Below are 23,233 nucleotides of genomic sequence, written 5' to 3' on the forward strand. Positions count from 1 at the left end.
AGAAAATTTCTCTCTTGTGAGGGTGGAGTCTCTGTGTGACATATGTCAGTATGAATATTTTGGATCTTTAGATATATTTTCATTCATTTTGAAACAAATGTTGCCACCAGGAATGATGCTTCTGTTCAATTTCAGACTAGATTCATTGCATTTATTTACTAAAGCAAGACTGCTTGCAGTTATGTTAATTATAAAATATCTTGTCTTAGGGGAGAGCTAAGGAAAACAGGTTTGACCATGGAAATTTAGAAAAGCTCAGTGGAAACAAATCACATCTTAATTCATGTTTCGGCCTAGTACAGTTATATTCTGTCCATAGATACTCTAGTGATGCGCGCCTGTGTTTTACATTACACTTGAAATATGTGTAAATTATTCAGTATTTATTTTATCATTTAATTTTTTTTCATAAATAATCCTTTCACATACTTCATCTAAATTAGCTCTAAGAGTAGAGGAGGCAAAAAATATGGAACACATGACAATAGAATCTACACAATTTTTTAAAAATCTACTGTATAGAAAACCCTCTGCTATTCCAATGTTAATTTAAAAAGAAATTGACGGTTTTCCCCCCAAACAGACGATATGACAAATCTGTGAATTATGGAAATAAAAACCTAGATAAATAAGAGTTTTAAATTAAGGGCCTGATTCTGCACTCCATTATACCAGGTTTATGGCAGTGTAATTCCTTTAATAAAATTGGCATAATGGACTGGAGAGTCAGGCCCTAATTCTGCAAATCAGCCAAGAGAAAAAAATCTGATGGAGTGTTGAACATTCTGGATTTATTTAGGGTTCTTTTCACAGAGGCTTCAATCCTGCAATTAGCGTGCTGGTGGACTGTGCTCAGTGGGGCTCTGAGCGAGTGTAGTCATACACTACTAGTTGCAGGATTGGGAACAAATTTTCCACTCGTGTTTAGTTTAAATAACCTATTTATTTACTTCTCCTTTTTCTAACAATACAGCTGACAATGATTTAGAGTTTTACTGTCATCTTCTGAGAGGAAGTTTGAACCCGAAGGAATTTCCAACATATGAATACATAAAATTTGTAGGAAATTTTTGGTCTTACAGCAATGGTAAGCCTTGACTTTTGTGTGAATGAATGTTACTAAACATTTTATTTGTGAAAAAATATATGTGGTTATGTAGAACAGACAGACTTTAACTGAAAGGGTTATTTCTAATGTTATGGGGTAAATTTTAGTTCACATGGAAGTTAGCAACTGATTAGTAACTGCCAGATGTATATTTGTAAAGTCAGTAGCTGTGTAAACTCTCTGTCAATGCACTTTACTTCTAGATTGTGACCCCAGTTATCCTGTTCTGGGTATCTGCTACCTTTGTCCGATGGTGAAAGGCTTGGAAACAGTTTGATTACATTGACTAACACTAACAACGGATAAAATTAAGATCCCTAAGCTCACTTTCACCTCTGAAAATTTGACTCCTGGCAGGTTCCATTGCTGAAAAAAACTATTGAACCTTCCCCTTCACCACCTCTCCAGGGAATTGTTAAATGTTGTAGTACTTCATGACAAAGCGTATGATATTGTAGGCTCCCACGAAATCCCAGCCATATTGTTAGATTTGCTCCTTGTGCCATTGTGGCCGCTAAAGCATTTAGACTGGATCCTTTGAGGTGCCAAGCAGGCTTAACTCCCATTGACTTCAGTGGTGGTTGGGGTCACTGAGTACCTCAAAGGAGCAGATCTATGAATCCCAAACTGTTCAGTTTTGCATTCCGTCCCCAGTACCCTGTACTTATAGAATAAGAAGGGCAGAATTAAATTCAGCAAAAACCTTAATACAATATATTCGGACTGAGGAGAGAATTTTTCAAGGGATGAAGAATAATTTATGTGTAATGTGTTTTAACAAATAGGTTGCTATACAGCTATTCAGAGACAGAAAAGAAACACTTCTTTATTACTTCTTCTTCCCCTGCCCTGCAGAGTTGCCTTGGATATTTTGTCTGAATTCCAAAGAATAGTATTTCAGAAGTTGCTGTTATTGTTCCAAATGGGTCGTCCTCTGCAAAAATTCCTCATTATGCTTTCCAAAAGCCACACACCACATTATGAAAAGCTTTCCTGCCCCATTTAACTTTCTGGTCTTGATCCATATGACTAAAACAGAAATGCACATACAGCATGGTAAAATGTATTTCTTACTTAGTTACATGTGATTTGTGGGTTTATTCATATAAAAGAACTGCCTTTCTGTTTTCTATGTTTATTCTCTTTACTGTGCTGAATGACATAAAATTTAGCAGAATGACATACACACAAACTGAGCTGTGTAGCTTTCTAGAACGGAAGCTTGATTTCCAGTGATGACCCATAAGGATACATTTCTTACTTAGAGAGTTTTTGATCAATTGGTCTACCAAGATTCTCAACTTTTCTCCATTCATGATCCTAAGACTGCCCTTGATTTTCCTACCATGACACCATATATCAGTGCACAGACATAGCTCTTTAATAAAGGGCAGTTGCTATTGTTCAGAAAAACAACTTTTTAAAAGTCTGTCCCTGGAAAATTCTCCTCTTTAGTGTATTAAAAGGTTCTCTCTAGGGGCCTGATTTGATGTCCATTAAAGTCAACGGGGGTATCTCCATAGATGTCCATTGGCATTGACTCAGACCTCAAATGCACCAATGTATAGCTTTCATATGTTGGCAGGTATTGTTTTATGCTTTAATTCATTTTTGTTCTTCTTCTTTCTTTTCCTTGTGACCTACCTAAAATTTAAATCCAGGCAGGTTCCAGCATTAAAAAACTCCAGAACTTTCCCCTTCGCCTTTTTCTAAATCTCTCCCTCTATTCTTCTCCCTTTCATCCTCTCATCTGTCTCAGACACTTCTGATTGGTAGGTGGAGTTTTGCCTCTCTCTATCTCCACGTGGTGAGATTTCATCTCTCAGAATCTTTCTTTTTTTTCCATATGGCAGAGATGTGGGATCGGGAAAATGACACGCACCTACGTCAAACTATGGGATCAGTGGTGATTGGGAAGCAGGAGAGCACAGGTTGGAGAAAATAGGAATGGCCCTATCTCCTCCAGAGGATCTGTTGACCTATTGATCAGCTGGAGGAGGTGGGAAGATGATTAATCTCTTGCTTTTCCCTTTAACAGATTTAAACCTTAGCCTGGGTCCTTAGGAGTCTGTTTTTCTTGTTTCAGCAGCCCTGCCTCGCCTCCCCTTAACTGCGAGTTTAGAGCTATGTTTAGCAGATGCTGTGATTCTGACTGATTGCCTGTTTTAGGGAATCACCAGGGAATTTCTTAGTTCCATTGGGACCAAATTGACAGAGGCCTGATGGGCTTTTTGCCTTCCTCACAGCTTCCTGAAGACACAGTTAGGTTAAATAGGTATAGAATTTAGTAATTACAAACACTCCCCTCCCCCCTGGGGTACTGGTAATACTTGATAGGGTTGTTAGTTCGTCATAGGTTTCTAGGGTGGTTAAAAAGCTAAATGGGCCAGTTTCCAGAAGTAAAGGACCTGGGAGTTTGCTGATGGGATAGGGGTGCTGTGGTGTTTGTGAACCAAGGTTCCCCTTTTAGTACCTTGTATCTCCATCACAGGGATGTGGGCTTGTGTGTATGTGAAAGGATTCAGAAGAGGAAGCTGAGACATAGGAGTAGGCTGAGGAAAGTCTACCCTAAGTTATGGGTTGTATGGTTGGAGCCCTGTAGCCTCCGCACTGGAACCACTTAAAATGCCTGATATGTGAGAGTATAGGTGACAGGAGGGTAGCTTCCCCTCCCCCCCCCCCCCCGTGCCAAGTTTAATAAAGTTTTGGCTGCTTAAAATCCTTCCAGTGTCTGTTCTCATTCACCGACATCTGTGTCAAGGGGAGAACTGCAGCTTTCTCTCCTTGATTTTGGTTGGCCACCGAGTTGTTGGAGGACACAGCAGCTTCAGTGCCATTGAGTTTTTGGTGTGAACAAAAGTGTGCTGGGTTTCCTGCTGTGCTCCATGGGAGAGGGCTCAGTCAGGCAGGATTGGTGCTCCCAAGATTCAGGCTCTAGTGCTCGGCAAAACTCTTTTCTGTTCCTTGGCAGGCTACCAAGCTGTTACTTCCCTGGTACAGAGGGAGCTGTATGTGATTACCAGATGGAAATGGTAGAATTATCAATAGTAATACAGAAAAGGCAGAAGTGTTCAATACGTATTTCTGTTCTGTATTTGGGAAGAAAATAGGTGATGTAGTGTCATATGATGGTGATAACACTCTTTCCATTCCACTAGTATCTCAAAAGGAAGTTAAACAGCAGCTGCGACAATGAAACATTTTTAAATAAGCCGGTCCAGATAACTTGCATCCAAGAGTTTTAAAAGAGCTGGCTGATTAGCTCGCTAGACCATTAATGCTGATTTTCAATATGGCTTGGAGCACGGGAAAGTTCCAGAAGACTTGAATAAAACTAATGTTGTGCCCATATTTAAAAGGGGCAAACAGGATGACCAAGGCCTGTCAGTATGACATTGATCTCAGGCAAAATAATGGAGTGACTGATATGGGACTCTATTAATAAAGAATTAAAGGAGAATAGAATAATTAATGCGAGTCAACATGGGTCAGTGACTTGGAAGAAAACATAAAATCATCACTGATAAAGTTTGCAAAGAATACAAAAATTGGGAAAGTGGTAAATAATGAAGAGGACAGGACACTGATTCAAAGTGATCTGGATTGCTTGGTAAACTGGGCGCAAGCAAATATCTTTTAAGGGGACTAAATGTAAATGAGTATATTAGGAACAAACAATGTAGGCCATACTCACAGGATGGGGGATTCTATCCTGGGAAGCAGTGACTCTGAAAGAAATTATGCTGGATAATGAGCTGAACATGAGCTCCCAGTGCAACTTTGTGGCCAAAAGGGCTAATGTGATCCTTCAATGCCTGCATAGGGGAATCTCGAGTAGCTGTAGAGAGTTTATTATAACTCTGTATTTGGCACCGGTGCTACTGCTGCTGGAATACTGTGTCCAGTTCTAGTGACATAATTCAAGAAGGATGTTGATAAATCGGAGAGGGTTCAGAGAAGAGCCACAAGAATGATTAAAGAATTAGAAAACATGCCTTATAATGAAAGACTCAAGGAGCTAAAGCTGTTCAGCTTAACAAAGAGAAGGTTAGGAGGTGATTTGAACACAGTTTATAAGTACCTACACAGGAAACAAATATTTGATAAATTGTCTCGTCTGTGTGTCACACAAAGGTATAACACGATCCAATTGCTGGAAGCTGAAGCTAGACAAATTCAAACTGGAAATAAAGTGTAAATTTTTAACAATTAGGGTAATTAACCATTGGAACAATTTCAAGGGTCATTGTGGATTCTTCATCACTGGCAATTTTTAAGTCAAGATTGGATGTTTGTCTAAAAGTTCTGCTCTAGGAATTATTTGGGGTGAAGTTCTGTGGACTGTGTTACACAGGTCAGACTAGATGATCACAATGGTCCCTTCTGGTCTTGGAATCTGTGAATCTATGAGTAAGTCTACACTACAAAATTAGGTCGAATTTATAGAAGTCTTTTTTTAGAAATCGTTTTTATACAGTCGATAGTGTGTGTCCCCACACAAAATGCTCTAAGTGCATTAAGTTGGCGAACTGCATCCACAGTACCAAGGCTAGCGTCGACTTCTGGAGTGTTGCACTGTGGATAGCTGTGAGTTGCTATCCCACAGTTCCTGCAGTCTCTGCTTCCCATTGGGATTCTGGGTTGAGATCCCAATGCCTGATGGGGCAAAAACAGTGTCGCGGGTGGTTCTGGGTATATGTCGTCAGGCCACCCTCTCCCTCTCTCTCCATGAAAGCAACGGCAGACAATCATTTCACGCCTTTTTTCCTGGGTTACCTGAGCAGACGCCATACCACGGCAAGCATGGAGCCCACTCAGCTCACCATCACCGTACGTCTCCTGAGTGCTGGCAAATGTGGGACTGCACTGGTACACAGCAGCAGCTCATTGCCTTTTGGCAGCAGACGGTGCATTATGATTGGTAGCCATCGTCGTCATATTCCTGGGTGCTCTTTTAGCTGACCTTGGTGAGATCAGTCAGGGGCACCTGGACAGACATGGGAGTGACTCAGCCAGGTCATTCCCATCTTCTGCCAAGCACCCAGGAGATGACGATGGCTAGCAGTCATACTGCACCGTCTTCTGGCAAGCAGCCAGGAGATGATGATGGGTTGCAGTCGTACTACACTGTCTGCTGCCAGCCTAAGATGTAAAATATAGATAGATCAAAACAAGAAATTGACCCGATTTGTTTTGTGAAATCAACGGCCTGCTAAACCCAGGATTTTGAGTTCAGTCCTTGAGGGGGCCATTCTGTATGATAGTTCGTGTTTCTCCTTGATGCAAAGCCACCCCTTTTGTTGAAATTCCCTGTAAGCCATGTCGTCAGTCGCCCCTCCCTCCATCAGAGCAATGACAGACAATTGTTTCGTGCAAAACAAGGCGATGAGGCAACAGCAGCGCGGTGACGAGAGGGACATGGTCATAGACTTCTCACAAAGTATGGGCCGGCAATGTGCCCATCATGCTGATGAGCTCTGCATGAGCTCTGCAAGCACGCTGGCCAAACAGGAAATGAAATTCAAAAGTTCGCGGGCCTTTTCCTGTCTACCTGGCCAGTACATCTGAGTTGAGAGTGCTGTCCAGAGCAGTCACAATGGAGCACTCTAGGATAGCTCCCGGAGGCCAATACCCTCAAATTGCATCCACACTATCCCAAATTAGACCCGGCAAGGCCAATTTCAGCGCTAATCCCCTCGTCAGAGGTGGAGTAAAGAAATCAATTTAAAGAGCCCTTTAAGTCAAAAAAAAGGGCTTCATCGCATGGAGGGGTCCAGGCTTAAATTGAGGTAACTCTGCTAAATTTGACCTAAAGTCATAGTGTAGATCAGGGCTATGAAACGGTAGGCCGTGCTGTTTGGTTGGTGCTGTTCCCTCAGCCCTACAAGAGCAGGAGTGTAAGGGAAACACAACAGCTTCAGTGACCCACTCAGATTGCTCTGTAGCTCACCATGGGGTTGAGACCTGCTGGTCTAATGATTAATTATTCTTTTTCCCATTAAATAAATACCAGTTTTCCAGCCAATTTCCCTTTTTCTGCCAACCACACATTGGCACCTCAGCAGGGTGTGACGTCAGCACTCCTGGACAAAATGTCCAGGATAGAGGGGTGTGAGGAGTGGGAGGGGAGAGAGATTCCAAAGACTTGCATTGTGGTACTCTTCCACTGGCCCCAGAATCTGCCTTCGAAAGTTGTTCTTGAAGGAAAAAATAATGAAGCTGTGAATAGGAAAACAGTTAGCCAAGTACACTGGGAAGGAAGAAGAAAAAATGAAGCTTAATTAGCAAAGATAATTCCTCATGAATGCATGCAAGAATGTTTTTCCTTGTAGCATTTCACAGCAGTGAACATATTTTTACGCATTGGGACTTGGTACAGGATGTTCTTCCTTTAGTAAAGATCTCTCATTTTTTTAGTTGTTTGATGCCATTTCTGACCTAAGTTTTTAACAACTTGTTTTTACTCTTTCTGGGAAATATTCACTGAATGTACTCTGACCTCATGTTTCCACTACATTAATATGAGTTCCCCTTCAGCTTATTTCGTGCAGGCTGTATCTGATCAGAATATGTAATTGTTCGTGTAATGTCAGACACATTCATGCTAGGAACAGTCAGTCTAACAATTCTTCTCCATGTTTCCTTTTCATTTAACCTTCACTAAAGTTTGGAAGTTTCACTAGGTCTATGTTACCTCACATACTTTTATTCAAAACTTTCTTTAATAAGTCACTAATTTTCTTTCATGTGACCTTCCCTGAAGTAGCTGCTCATTAACCTCAAAGGTGCATTTATTATTTTTAATTATTTATATTACAATAGTGTGTAATACCCCGAGATGAAAGCCCCATTGCGTTGGGCACTGTACAATCACACATCTCCTGATTCCCAGTCCAATGCCATATACACTAGGCCATGCTGCATCCCTAGGAAATATATTTTGTCTTAGAGCAGCATGTAAAGATGAACTTTAGTAATCTAATTCTGAAGGTTGAGATATTTGAAGCCAGCTAGAGGTTTTACTCACACAAACCTCACTAATTTCAGTACCATGTCTAGCTAAATCCCCTAGTCTGCTCTGAAAGTCTCAGCCATGGTGTTTTGTTTTTTTGTTTTTTTGGTACCTTGGAGATGCTACAGAGACCCTTCCATATAATACAGTGCAGACACCTTGCATACAGCAGGCTGATTGTTTAACAATTATTTTCATTTTTCAATGAGCCAGATCATACACTCATGGCTCCACCCATGTAACTGTCCTTCGCTCACGCAGAAGGAAGGCTCAAGACACCTTCTTAGCACCTTGTCCCCACCCCTATGCCCAGACTGAGTGGAGGGGGCATTGTGAGGTCTGGAGTCCATGCAGCAGGGAAGGGAGGGAGGTAGGATGGAGATGCTTATGGCTCAATGGAAATTACCCAGAAAAGTTAATATAGCCAAAGGCACATATTCACTTTTCTACAGATCTCCTTACCCCAGGGCCTCAGGGACTAGCCACAGCCAGAGGGGATCCCTGGTCGCATAGCTGTAATGGAGCTGGGCTGACAGAGAGGAAACGGGGTGCAGGGAGCCAGAACTGTAACACAGGAACACTAGGTTTGGAAGCAGGTTCCATGGCTTTGACCACAGAGAGCCAAACCCTGAACCCTGACGATGTGCTGTGAGGAAATCTCCGTGACTATGTCTTCTCTGCAGAGTTAATTTAGCTACAGTGGAGTCACCTCCTCTCAAATTAGCCTCGCTTGAGTGAGAGTGACCTCACTGACTGAACAGCACAGAGTGATTGTGTTGACAGCTGACAAATTGTGCTAACTTAAGCTGTTGCCTGTCTCCTCTGACATGCCAGACACTTCAAGTTAAAAACACTAACATGCTTGAATTAAGTGTTTGTGTGTGTGGATGAGACTCAAGTTAGGGGCAACACTCAAGTGGTAACTCAAGTTAACTCTGCAGTGAAGACAAGCATTATAAGGAAGTGCTTCTGAGCATAGGCGTCGACTCCGTGGGTGCTCCGGGGCTGGAGCACCCACAGGGAAAAATTGGTAGCTCCCTGCCCCAGTTTCGCTGCTGTTTCATGCGGCAAGCCTGGGAGGGAGGGGGGAAGAGGGAGAACACGGCACGCTCTGGGGAGGAGCTGGAGCAAGGGTTTGGGGAGGGGTCCAATAGGGGCAGGGAGGGGCAGAGTTAGGGCGGGGACTTTGGGGCAGGGGTGGAATTGGGGTGGAGCCAGGGTGACAGCACCCGCCGGTGCAGAAAAAAGTTGGCACCTGTGCTTCTGAGTCCACTGTTTCGCCAGATTAACTCTTTAAATATTAACAGGCTTCAAAGACAAAAGATTTTTAAAATACTTTAGGATTTCTGGGAGCCAGCAAGGGAAGATAGCTACCTAGGCTTGGAGCTCCTGCTTGACACCTCTCCCCCCTTAAAATCTGCCAACATCCGCTATACTAAGGCTACAGTTTTTAATCTCTGCACCTTTTACTCATCCCACACACACACACCGTCTACATACTAACCAATTATTTTTTAGTAATAGGTGGTTTGGTGAGCTCTGTTATTAACAATGAAATAAAATTGATTACGATCTGTGATCGTGCACCTGTGGTATTGCAAGCCATTGTCTCCTGAAAAACAAGGGACTACCAGAAGATGAGGGTAAAACTCCTCTTTACTACTTGCCACATACTTTAAAAAGTGTGCGGGGAAAAATAATTTTTTTCTTTGAGACGAACAACCACCCTTTGGTCTAGTGAGCAACACTTCCAAGGCATACTTAAGGGGTAGGATGATATCCTACTTCTCCCACATAAAGAGAGCCAAACAAGCTGAGCTGGTGAATTTAATGGAAATGCTCAAGAAGGCAGACCTCAACTATGCTGATTCACCCACTTCGGTTAAACTCCAAGAGGTGACCAGTGTCAGATATGAAATGAATAAAATAACCTCAGCACAGGCTGAATTTGCTTTGGTTAGACTGAAACAGATGTACTGCGAATCTGGCAATAAAGTTGGGTAATGATCAGCACGTGGACTTACAGTAAAATCACTAAAAGCTAAAATCAATTCAATTCACTCTAGTCAGGGCCAGAGTGTTACTGGTCATTAAAGTATTAATGAACAATTCTTCAAATTTTACCAGTGCTTGTATTTAGAGGAAGACCGCCCCGTCAAGCAGTTCTTTGAGGAATACACCTAACATCTGCAACTCCCCCAACTAACAGAAGAACACTAAATTTAGCACGATTTATTACATTCCTCTGAAATTATGGCTTCTGTAAGCAACATGAAATCAGGTATGGGCCTGGGCCTAGATGGTTTTCCAGCTGAATTTTATGCCCAGTTCAGACACCCTAGCTCCCAAACTGACCGAATTATATACAGAAGCTTTTGTTAGAGGAACCCTGTCCCTCTCAGTGAATGAAACCCTATCTCAGTCACTCCTAAGTCTGGAAAAGATGCTCAGGAATGTGCTAGCTATAAACCAATATCCTTAATGAACTCCAAAATTAAAATATTGTCTAAAATCCTAGCTGGACAATCAGAAAAAAAGTAAAAAGGAACATAAATACAGGTGGGCTTCATACAAAAGAGACATGAGTTGGACAACACTGGTCAGGTTATCGCTGTGCTGTCCTACTATCAAAACCCCTTGAAAACAATGGCAGTTGTGTTACTGGATGTGGAAAAAACCTTCAGTAGAGTAATATGGAGATATTTGGTCCTCATTCTACACAAATTTGGATTTGGTCCCTCTTTCATTTCCTGGATTAGACTTTTGTAGTCCAATTTTAGCTCTCATGTCATAACCAATAACTATATCTCCTTTTCTTTCAATCTCCACCATAATTCTAGACAGGGCTGTCCCCTGCCCACCCTCACCCGCCTTTGATTTGGCCTTAGGGTTGCTGACAATACAAATAAGGGCACATCAAGGGATACAGGATATAAAAACAGGATCCCAGGAGACAAAAATAATCTTACATGCGGATGATATGCTTTTATTCATCACAAACTCCTTCAGACCATCCCTAACATATTACAAATTATGGAATTGTTTGGGAAGATCGCATGGTACAAAATTAATTGGCATGAGTTGGAAGCGCGCTCTGTCTCCCAAGGGGTGCATAATTATGCCCTTTTAGATAATACTTTTTTCCTTGCAGCAGGTGCGAATCAGGAACTTGTGAGTCCTCTTTCCTAGGAACATAAAAGAAATAGTAAAAATTAATCTCAAGCCTTTTATCACACAGAAAGCTTTGCATTTACATAGAAAGCTAGCCCTCCCTCTATCCCTTTTGGTCAGAGGTAATATATTAAAGAGAATGTCCTCCTGAGCTGTCTATTTTTCCTTAGCTCCTTGCCAGTTTACATTCCCCAAAATATTTTTTTTCAGAATTAACAACCTTTTAAAGACCATATTGCAATGTGTGGGCAACAAGCCCAGAGTATCCTTTGAAAAAAATATACAGCTGCCTATTTAGTCAAGAGGCTTTGGTCTGCCCAACCTTAGGTTTTATTATATATCCTCAATTTAGAGCTAAATACCATGATAGCTAACCCCTCGACATGAGTCTGAGAAAAGGGACCTGATGTTGGGGGGAGACCCGATAACAGTCTTCAAATATGTTAAGGGCTATTATAGAGCAGATGGAGAACAATTGATCACCATGTCCACTGAAGGAAATAATGGGCTTGATTGGCAGCAAGGTTAGATATTAGGTTAGATATTAGGAAAAACTTATTAACTATATAGATAGTGAAGTGCTAGAATAGGCTTCCCAGAGAGGTTTTGGAATCCCCATCACTGGAGGTTTTTAAGAATAGTTTAGACAAACACCTGTCAGGGATGATCTAGGTGCAGAGAACTAGACTCAGAGCCATCTCTTGGGTAGGGTGAATCAAGGCGATTGCTCCAGGCCCCGTGCTTTGGTAGGCCCTGCAGGCCAGTGCGATTGGCTGGCATAGTCGGTCCTGGAAGAGATGAAGCCATCACTTCCACCCCGGGCCACGCACCCTCCTAGAGATGGCCCTGACTGGACTTGATGACATCCAGTTCTTGAGGTCCCTTCCAGCCCTACATTTCTATGATTCTATGCCCCACCCCACCCCCAGGCTCCTCAGCTTGGCTGTGCAGGGGGAAGGAACTGTAACCCCACTGCAGAATAAGTTCTGAACTCAGACATCTGCCATTTTCATAAAGAGAAATCCGTTACAATTTTTGCTGCTTGGAAAGCTTGGTATCTGGCTGCTTCTAAGTTTAAGTATCATCCCTTAGTTCACTCAAAGACTTCAATTTGGAGTAACTACAAAATTTTAATTGCCCATAGTCCTGTTCTGTGGCTTAATTGGATTTTAAAAAAGGTTTGAAGCATAAACAACATAATTGAAAAGGATTCCTTCATGCCCTTTCCTCGCCTTAGGGAGAAATTCCAACTGGGCCCAAAGAAGAAATGTCAATACTTGAAACTTAGACAAGCTCTGCAACTCCGATTTGGGCCTGATGCCCTTGCAACACTGGAGCCCCTTAGTCTTAGGGCTTTTTGAAACTGTTATACTGCCTACCTAGGTCAGTGGCCAGAGTGTATTCCTATCCATCAGGCAAAGTGGCAATCAGTAGTGACAATGATAGAAGGAAATAGGAACAAGAACTTTCAGTCTCCCTTACCAATATCCAGTGGACTCATTTTTGTTCCAATATACATCACTGTTCACTTGGAGCTAAGATTAATCCATCAGAAAATTATTTGGAGGATGTACTGGACTCTATATAGACTTTTCAGATCCAGAGCAGTCACCTGTGTGACAAATGCTGGCACTGCAATGCAGCAGCACTAGTTTATACCACATGTTGCCTTGTAATCCATCTTTTTTTGGACAGAGGTAAATATTTGGGCCAATTTCTTTCTCTCTATCAAGATGGAATTGCAGGCTGACCATGCCATCCTAGGCCTAACCAATCCATCTTGGAAACTAAAATCCTTCAAAAAAACTTTGGCAGGAGAGCTCTGATTGTAGCTGAGTGCCTAATTATACAACAATGAAAGTTCCAAGTGTGCCAGACTATTGAAGAATGGTACCCTGACTTGGTGAGCTTGGCAGCAATGGAACGAATAATGTTTTGCAGTAGAAACAACACAGGCTTATGGATATATGATCCTCATTTTTTGGAATTATTGGAATAATCACTTAATTAAATTGCCCAATGGGTAACCCTGTTTTTGTGTGCAGTACTTCCTAGTCCCCTCCCATCTTTCCAACTCATCCCCTCTTCAGTTCCCTCCCCCAGTCCCTATCATTCCTCTCCTGCCTTCTTATTAATCTTTCAGGCATTTGCTTGATCATTTTCTTGCTCTCTATGCCCTTCCTCTTTCATTTCTCATTTTTTTCTGAAAGGGAATAACTCCGTGGATTAGTTTATGATTTTATTTTACCAGGAACCCCAAACTGGGACTTAACAACTACATGACCATTGTTACAAATGTCTTTAACCAGTCAAATATTGTCTTTGTTATATTACTTTTTGCCCTGAATAATGAAGATGTTTGGACTTATCTTGTTGTAAAATCCCAATAATTAACTCTCTATTCCAGGTTAGATTCCTATCTTCTCTTTGCTGTTTCTCTTATGTTTATCATCTGTGTTAAGATAAGCAATAAAGACTAAATCACACACACACTCAAAATGTAAACAGCATAAATTAGAGGGGTGCAGTTGTATAAGAAACAAATGCTCTGAAACATTCTAAATTAAAATAATAAGTGTGGGTAGACCAGCTGGATGCTGTGTCATTCTCAACTAGATAATGGAGCCTTTGTTTCATATATATTCCATTCATTTCACATTCAGTTATCTCTGTCCCGAAAGGTAGAAATATTTGTATCCATGGATTTTAGGGCTTGTATTCTTTTTTAAAAAAATTTTTTGTAACATCTATGCCCCTAATATTCCTGCTCCTGATTTTTTAAACTGTCAATAGTAGCTCTGTTCTGTCAATAGCAAAATCCCAAATTGGACAGATAAATTTACTGTATAGCAATTCTTACCCTTTCTGGACTACATTTTCCTCTTGGGAATATAATGCACTATTATATTTTGTAAATGCATAATTTAGGACTGTTTTGCCTTTTTATACAAACACAGAAGTCTCTCTGATTTAAGCTTGTTCATACCAAATAACCTAAAATGCTCCAGTGGAAATACCAGCAGTATTCCTTAGCCCAACAGCTTTTCTGTCATGTCTTCCCCACTGAGCAGGTGCTTCCCACAAGTTAATAGGCTCGCTTACCAGTTTTTTAACTTATCACACCTGCATTTAGGAGACTTTGCTTAGGCCGTTTTGGCCTCTTAGGATCCATCCTGCATACATTTAACTATTAGAATTAAGGGTTACTACTGGGAATGGTCCTGTTGACTTCACATGTGCTCAGGGTACTGAGAAGTATGCCTGGAAGTAACTTTTTACAGTGCCCTTCATATGAGTGTGTATCATGCCATTGATTTTTAAACAGAACTTCCTTCTGAGATTCACAGAGTGCTGCAAAATACTCAGTGGCATGATAAAGCCCATGCAGAACAATGCAAATTGCTGCTTATGCAGGTTCCTCCTATTTTCTGCAGTTCATACTTCTTTTCCATTTTCTCCTACCTCTTTTACATAAGTCCCACAGAAGCCCTCATATATGCATACAAATACAGCAGCAGAATTGGAATACAAATTCTTAGGAAGTCTTAAGAGGAACAGCAAATACACGCCTAACTTATGGAAGGAGAATATTTCTCTTAATTTTTATGTTAATAATGCAGTCAATTATGCCCTTAAGGCTCAGGTAGAGGATGTTTTATGTCTAGAGATTTTTTTAAATTATACAGATGTTGACATCTACACTACTTTCTTAAATGTGGAATTTTTCTTCTCCTTTGTACTTTTTGGCTCAGTACATAAACAGATCCACAATGGTCTGAACTGATTAATCACAGATGTGAATTCTCTACAGACCACTTTTTTTTCTCTGTTTCTCACTGTTATTCTTGTTATCAGCTATGTATTGGTATATTGTGACTTTACCATAGCTTGCATTGGGTTTGAAAAGCATATGTAATCAGTTGGCTTAATAGATAAGCCAGGGAAGAGAAGTCCATTATAAAAACCCAGTACAGCAGATACCCAACATAAAAACTGTTAGTGAACTACCCATAGAGACTAATATACAAATTGTCTGAAAGGTAGCCTTTCTTCACCAAAGGGCACATTTGCCTCTATTGTGTGGTACAGAAAGGAGCGCGTTGCCATCCCTTCCTGTCAATCTCTAAGGTAGGCCACATTTCCTCCCCATCACACATTTACAATGATAATCTGTAAAGGGGGAGAAATTAGCTGTCTCTACAGCTCAGGCCCTCTGGCTTGGGCCTAGCAGTTATCTGTCATCAGGCCTCAAGCCCCCAAGCAGGGCAACACACCCAAACAGTATAAGGGGCCCTCAGGCAGGACAGAGTAGTTTATAGTCCAGGAGCCCAGGCCCTTCAGCAGGGCCAAGCACCAAAAGTCTAAGGCTTCAGCCCTCAGGCAGGGCAGGGCAATACAGGGTCTAGTGTCCTAGCTCTGGAAGACAGTAGACTAACATTGGCCTAAGGTGGGGAGGCTGCCACCTCAGGGGTGAGGTGGCAAGAGGTTAGGGGGACACAGGTCCACCCAACTCCACCAGGAACCAGCTCAGGGTCCTAAGAGTGGCAGATTGTTCCACAACTGGGTCAACAGGGAATCCAGCCACAACACAGTGGCCTGGATTCAGGCAGTAACACAGCCAGACTAGAATAAGTTGTCCCTGGGCTACTTTCTACCATCCCCTCAGGGTGCACCTGGGTCCAGGGGTCACCCTCTGCCTCCCCACGATACACCACCAGTGGCAGTTCCAGCAGCTCCTCAACATGAGGTGGCAGCTCTGGTGAGTCCTCGGGACAGCAGAGATCTTCTGCAGGCTCCTGCTCTAGCAGCAGGCTGGACGCATCTGTCTCCCTCGGAGGCTCCAGCCCAGCTGAGCTGCAGGGCCCTCCTTTTGTACTTCCTGTTCCTGTTCCGCCTCACTTCTTCTGACAGGGCGGGCATGGGCTTTCTGCTTCCGCCCATAAGGGGTATGTGTGCTCATCCCTCCCTGTCAATCTCCAAGGGAGAGCATGCCCCTTTGCTACAGCCAAATTGTGAGAAACTTGAGAAAATAGAGTTCAGGCCACAGATAGAGGAGAGAAAGCTCTATGGTAGCACCCCCCCACCTGCAATTGCTATGCAGGTTGAACTCTATGTGTCGAGGAGCATGGTCAGCTGAAGAGTGCAGGAGTCAGGGAATAGTTCCTCACCCTGCAGGTTCCCCCAGGACTGTTCCAGTTCCCACATGAAGTCTGTCGCATTGACTTCAGAGGTAGCAGGATTATGATCTCCAAGCAGCATAACTTGGGGTGTAATCTTCTTTACTACAAGTGCTCTGAAGAGCAGGAGTTCATCCTCTGTGATACTAACATACACTGGGATCACAGGCTAGCTAGAGGCAACTTGACAACTTTGCAAGCCATTGCTGAGAAATGAGGGCCTGAGGGGCATGCAGGTACCAATAGACCCTGAACATGACATGAGACCTGTGGAATCATGAAAGACACAGTTATTAGACCACCATAAAAAATGTGACTATAACCCTTCCTTTTCAGCCCCTCTCCTAGTCTACTGTGCCAAGACAGAATTGGGCAGGGACCCTCAAAAGATGCCCTACTCTGAAGACTAGCACTACATGCTAAAGCCTGCTAGATCCTGCTTTTCTTTTGCTTAAAATAATTATAATTTTCAAACCTCAGTGCTATTGGGAGGAAGGGACTGGGAAGGATTGGTAAGGATGAGCGACAGGATTAAGGTGAACAGGGAGGCTGGAGAGGGCCCAGTGATGTGGGGCAGGTTGGGATGGATTGAAGGGAATGCTGGGGGCCAAGGGCTCAGGGAGAGAGTGTGAGTGGACTGGGGAGAGATTGAGGATGAAGTGGGGGCTGAGGGTCCCCACAGATCCATGGAAGGGAGTGGGGGGATTGGTAAGGACAAGGGGGCTAGGGTAGAAGGTGCGGCTGGAGAGGGCCCAGGGCTGGGGAGGCTGGCTGGGATGGATTGAAGGGGATGTCGGGGGGCATATGGCTAAGGGGGTAGGTTGGGGTGAACTTGGGGTGGGCTGGAGAGGGCCCAGGGATGGAGGGCAATTTGGGATGGACTGAATGGGATGCTGGGGGACCTATGGCTGAGAGAGAGGGTGTGGGTGGACTGGGGAGGAGTTGGGGAGTGAGGGGGGCTGAAGGATCCCCACAGATGCAGGGAGGGATTGGGGAGGATGGGCAGGGATGAGAGAGAAGGTTAGGATGAATGGGAGGGCTACAATTGGGGTTATACATTTTAGTATCTGAAAAAACATGCCTACTAACTCCATGAAAGCCTCCGTGATATTGGTCTAAATGTTTTGCCACCAGTGACTTGAATAACACCCTTCAACCTCTAACAACACTTCTTTCATCTACTCCCCACAAGTAATGCAGTAAGATCGCTGAAATTGCTATTGTTATTATGAACGGTGAAAAGGAGCAACTGATGTGTAACGTTTCTTTCCAAAAAGCTGTTGTTGGTACCACTAGAAGGTTTGTCCTTACTTTTTATAAACATATTTCTTACTTTGAGTTAAGCTCTCATGTCTTTTTGCCTAACATGACTGACTTCGATTCAAATATATGCATATAAGCTTTAAAAGGTTTTGAGACACTCCTCTGAGTAAGATTTGTTATTAGTGCTTTTCAAATCTGTAAAATATTCAGTCAGGTCAAATCTGCTAATCTTGCTTTTTCCCTTCCCAGTGCCTAATTCCACCTGTAACTGCTTTGATGGTGCTGTTCCACAGGCTTATAGAACATCTCTAGGAAAACAAGTCTGTTTTGTTGCTACTGTTCGACTGGCAACACCTCAGTTTTTAAAGGTAAGTGCATGTAATGGAGTACATTAGTCTTAGAGGTACTGTATATTCTTTCAATCTCTGTACATGCAAAATTCCAAATTTTGCTAACAGTGTTGATCAGAATATAGAGACTTCACAATCATGAATCAAAATCCAATATAGAATCATTGAATATCAGGGTTGGAAGGGACCTCAGGAGGTCATCTAGTCCAACCCCCTGCTCAAAGCAGGACCAACCCCAACTAAATCATCCCAGCCAGCTTTGTCAAGCCTGACCTTAAAATCCTCTATGGATGGAGATTCCACCACCTCCCTAGGTAACCCATTCCAGTGCTTCACCACCCTCCTAGTGAAATAGTGTTTCCTAATATCCAACCTAAAGGTCCCCCACTGCAACTTGAGACCATTACTCCTTGTTCTGTCATCTGGTACCACTGAGAACAGTCTAGATTCATCCCCTTTGGAACTCCCTTTCAGGTAGCTGAAAGCAGCTATCAAATCCCCCCTCATTCTTCTCTTCTGCAGTCTGAACAATCCCAGTTCTCCCAGCCTCTCCTCAAAAGTTATGTGCTCCAGCCCCCTAATCATTTTTGTTGCCCTCCGCTGGACTCTCTCCAATTTTTCCACATCCTTCTTGTAGTGTGGGGCCCAAAACTGAACACAGTACTCCAGTGAGTATACACTGTATACAGTGAGTAGGGTTATCGGTATGTTGCAGGGTTGATGGAAATGGTGATATATCTATTTCTTTATACTGGGAAATGCAATCAAGGGATGCCACTTGGGTGTTAGGATGCCTAGTGTGGCATTCCTTAGCTGTATTTTCCCAACACTGGGATGGAGCAGCAGCGTAGAGATGTTGACACTATGCCCTCAGTTGGCTAGATAGGTGCATTAAAATGACCCTTCCCACTCTTCTACCATCATGACACTAGGAAATTCACTTTTTGAGGACGGGACACTGCATTCAGCCTAGCACCAGCCACTGCTGTTCTTTAGTTGGCAAATGTGAGCTGCTGTATTGGCTCTCCTATCCTCTGAGGTTAAGAAATCTAATTGAGACAAATCTCATCTGACAGCACTGGTTGCTCAGCCTCACTCCAATACTGCACAGGGATTCTTAAAGGTATTTTTGACTGATTCACAGCCCTACTGTGCAGTCTCCTCTGGAAAAGCAAGAATACTTCTCATAAACCACAATAGTAGTATTCCTACTAATAGTACTCTGAATGTCCTTTCCTTTGTGTAGTTAAAACTCAATGTTAACATTGTATTAGCATAAATTGCCAATGATAATAAGCAGCTGTGTGTTGTAAGTGACCTAGACACGGCTCGAGGAGCCAGGAACTGCAGAATACAAATCTTGGCTCCTCAATTTACTTGCTATGACCTGGAACAAGTCATTTAACATCTATGTCTCAATATCCCACTTTAAAATACTTAACTTTCTGATTGTCTGAGCAAAGCGATGTCTAGCACTCTGCTCTCTCTCTGTTTGTCTGTAACATGATAACGTTTAAATGCCACATCTGATCAATGGGAGTGGGCACAAAGGAGGAGAATGGGAGCACACAGACATGGGAGACGTCCCCTCCCAGGCATGGGCGCGTGGATTGCAAGAAAGGAGATGAAAGGGTGAACACAGAGAACTTGTGGGGTTGAATGGAAGAATGCAAGAAGGCCCTAGTGTGTGCAGTGAGATCTGCCTAGAGATGCAACAAAGTGTGCAACCCTCTATTATTATTATTATTATTATTATGTTTATGTTTATTATTATTATTATTATTATTATTATTATTATTATTATTGCCATCATTGCTCTGGGTCAGGGATTTTATTTTTTCACAAAGAGGCCCCAATCCTACCTACCATAATATGTTTACTAATTATTAATATCACTTGCTCCTATGGGTGTTGAGAGGCTTCATGAATTAGGGCCAGGTTTCAAGTATCAGAGGGGTAGCCGTGTTAGTCTGGATCTGTAAAAGCAGCAAAGAATCCTGTGGCACCTTATAGACTAACAGATGTTTTGGAGCATGAGCTTTTGTGGGTGAATACCCACTTCCTCAGATGCATGTAATGGAAATTTCCAGGGGCAGGTATATATATGCTAGCAAGCAACCTAGAGATAACGAGGTCAGTTCAATCAGGGAGGATGAGGCCCTGTTCTAGCAGTTGAGGTGTGAAAACCAAGAGAGGAGAAACTGGTTCTGTAATTGGCAAGCCATTCACAGTCTTTGTTCAATCCTGAGCTGATGGTGTCAAATTTGCAGATGAACTGAAGCTCAGCAGTTTCTCTTTGAAGTCTGGTCCTGAAGTTTTTTTGCTGCAGGATGGCCACCTTAAGGTCTGCTATAGTGTGGCCAGGGAGGTTGAAGTGCTCTCCTACAGGTTTTTGTATATTGCCATTCCTAATGTCTGATTTGTGTCCATTTATCCTTTTCCGTAGAGACTGTCCAATTTGGCCGATGTACATAGCAGAGGGGCATTGCTGGCATATGGTGGCGTATATTACATTGGTGGATGTGCAGGTGAATGAACCAGTGATGGTGTGGCTGATCTGGTTAGGTCCTGTGATGGTGTCGCTGGTGTAGATATGTGGGCAGAGTTGGCATCGAGGTTTGTTGCATGGATTGGTTCCTGAGCTAGAGTTATTATGGTGCGGTGTGCAGTTACTGGTGAGAATATGTTTCAGGTTGGCAGGTTGTCAGTGGGCAAGGACTGGCCTGCCACCCAAGGCCTGTGAAAGTGTGGGATCATTGTCCAGGATGGGTTGTAGATTCTTGATGATGCGTTGGAGGGGTTTTAACTGGGGACTGTATGTGATGGCCAGTGGAGTCCTGTTGGTTTCCTTCTTGGGTTTGTCTTCCAGTAGGAGGCTTCTGGGTACACGTCCGGCTCTGTTGATCTGTTTCCTTATTTCCTTGTGCGGGTATTGTAGTTTTGAGAATGCTTGGTGGAGATTTTGTAGGTGTTGGTCTCTGTCTTAGGGGTTAGAGCAGATGAATGCATGTAGGAGTGGGACATGAGAACAGGCTGAAAGGAACCTACCTCTTTATGCCCCTATACAAAGGCTGGGCAGAGTTTCAGCATTGCACTCAGGACAGGACACCCAGGACTGTGCTTCCAGATAGCATGCTCCAGTGGTTAGCATGTGGGCACAGGACTTAGGATACCCAGATTCAGTTCCCTGTTCTGCCACCAACTTCCTGTGTCACCTTGCACAAGTCGTATACGCTCTCTTTTCCTTCAGTTCCTTAGCTGAAAAATGGGCATAATAGTATTTCCTTATCTCACAGGGATGCTGTGAGGATGAATGTATTAAAGGATTGCATAGTGCTCAGATACAGCGGTAATATAGGAGGCCACAGGCGAACCTCAGATTGATCCACGGAGGTATGCTGCCCCTTCTCACACGGGCCAGTGGTGTTGAATGTCTGCAGGAGGAGCGAGCACAGGTGCAGCAATGCAACAGCAGCTGAGGGCTCCTGGACGCAACCTACCTGCTAAAAGCACAATGCTTCTTAGAGTGTCTCTGCACTGCAGTTAGGCACCTGTGGCTGGCCCATGCCAACTGACTCGGGCTCATGAGAATCAAGCCATGGGGCTGTTTAATTGCAGTATAGATGTTCAGATGCAAGGTGGGAGGGTCCCAGAGCTTGGGCTGCAGCCCGAGCCCGAATGTCTGCACTACAATTAAACAGCCCTTTAGCCCAAGCCCCTCAGCCCAAGTCAGCTAGCATGGGCCAGCTGCGGGTCTCTAATTGCAGGGTAGACATACCTTCTGAGTTCCTGCCTGGGTTGTGCACCGTCCTCTACTGTGGGCTCTTATAATGCAGTAGTCGTGCTCTTGATATCTGTAGAGTGCTTTAAAAACATAACGTCCTATATACTGTAAGAAATAATAATGATTATTAACTTGGCATGTGTTGTAGAGTATTCTTTTCTTACCCTATGCAATAATATTAGTATCAGTTTGTATTTACATCAGATTTCTATTCAATATTACTGGTTGACATCTGTACTTTCTATTTGATTATATTCCTCATGCCTGCTGTGTATTCCTATTTAACAACAAGCAGATGAAGCTGAGAGATAAAGTTAACAATCTTAGTAAACAGATCTTCTTCCCAATGCAGGAAATGTGCATAGCTGAAGAACCTTTAGAGGAATTCACTTCAAGACATAGTCTGGAATGGAAATTCTTATTTCTGGATCACAGGTTTGTGAGCAGAAAAACATACTTGGTTTTGTATGTACCTATTTACTGCTATTTTCATAAGCTAGATCCTATCAAATAATATTATGCTTCACATCAAAATAATTTGAAGACCCTAGTTATCAGCATTGTTATGACTGAAATTGCTACAAAAGCTGATGTTTGATTTCACTGATTCTGGAGCAGGCTGATTTCGTCTGCATTTATTTTTTCATCAATCTTTATTACACAACTACTGTGCATTAAAAATTTTCTTTTTCCTGAGAGTATTTTGATTAGCCAATCCTTATCTGTATTAAAATGTCAGTAGGCTATGAGCTCTAACAACAACAATTTCTAACTATTATACAGCTAATTAGCTAATCCAGAAATCAGAGGTAATAAATCCAGAAAAGTCAGGAGGAGGATAGAGTTTTGTGTTGTGTGTGTAACCTGTGCATTTTAGAAAAATGTGCCATGAAAATATTACTTTCCATATTCAGCCGTGTGTGCAATTCCCATTGGGCCAGTTGCTGAGGATCATGGAGTGCAGCTCTGTGCTGGTTTGACCCATCTTGGGGCAGTCAGGCTGGCAAGGTTAGAGGTGTGAAATGGCTGCTCAGACACTCCATGTTCAGATCCTGCAGAGGCCCACAATGAAAAGAAGCATATGCATGTTATCTCCCTGTCTATTCCTCTGGTCCCAGTGGGTACTCTTTGCCATGCGGGACCCATAGAGGCTGCTGTTGCCTAGAACAGTTGTGGTTCTAATGAAGTCACTTGCCCCAGGGGAGAAACAGGGAAAGGCCTGAGAACGGGGGTTGCTCCTCAAAGCAAGTTCTTGAGAGGATATTGGGCATTCCTGGGGGGCTCAGTTCCCCGTTACCGTTTTTTCTGCAAGGGAGATCTCTGTCTTACGGGTCTATGACCTCTCTAGCTGGCTGGCAACTTTGTTCA

General features: G+C 42.9%; 1 protein-coding gene across 5 annotated transcripts in view; it reads left to right on the forward strand.

Moving 5' to 3' along the window:
* Nucleotides 1-23,233, forward strand: part of NPAS2 (neuronal PAS domain protein 2) — a 180,089-nt gene that overhangs the window by 109,485 nt on the left and 47,371 nt on the right. For all 5 annotated transcript variants that reach the window (XM_050921915.1, XM_050921877.1, XM_050921896.1 and 2 more), the window contains 3 exons: nt 974-1,087; nt 17,981-18,099; nt 22,218-22,300. In XM_050921915.1, the coding sequence (XP_050777872.1) occupies nt 974-1,087; nt 17,981-18,099; nt 22,218-22,300 (316 nt within the window). The remainder of the gene's footprint in view (nt 1-973; nt 1,088-17,980; nt 18,100-22,217; nt 22,301-23,233) is intronic.

Source organism: Gopherus flavomarginatus, chromosome 1, assembly GCF_025201925.1.
Source record: "Gopherus flavomarginatus isolate rGopFla2 chromosome 1, rGopFla2.mat.asm, whole genome shotgun sequence".
Classification (NCBI taxonomy): Eukaryota; Metazoa; Chordata; order Testudines; family Testudinidae; genus Gopherus; species Gopherus flavomarginatus.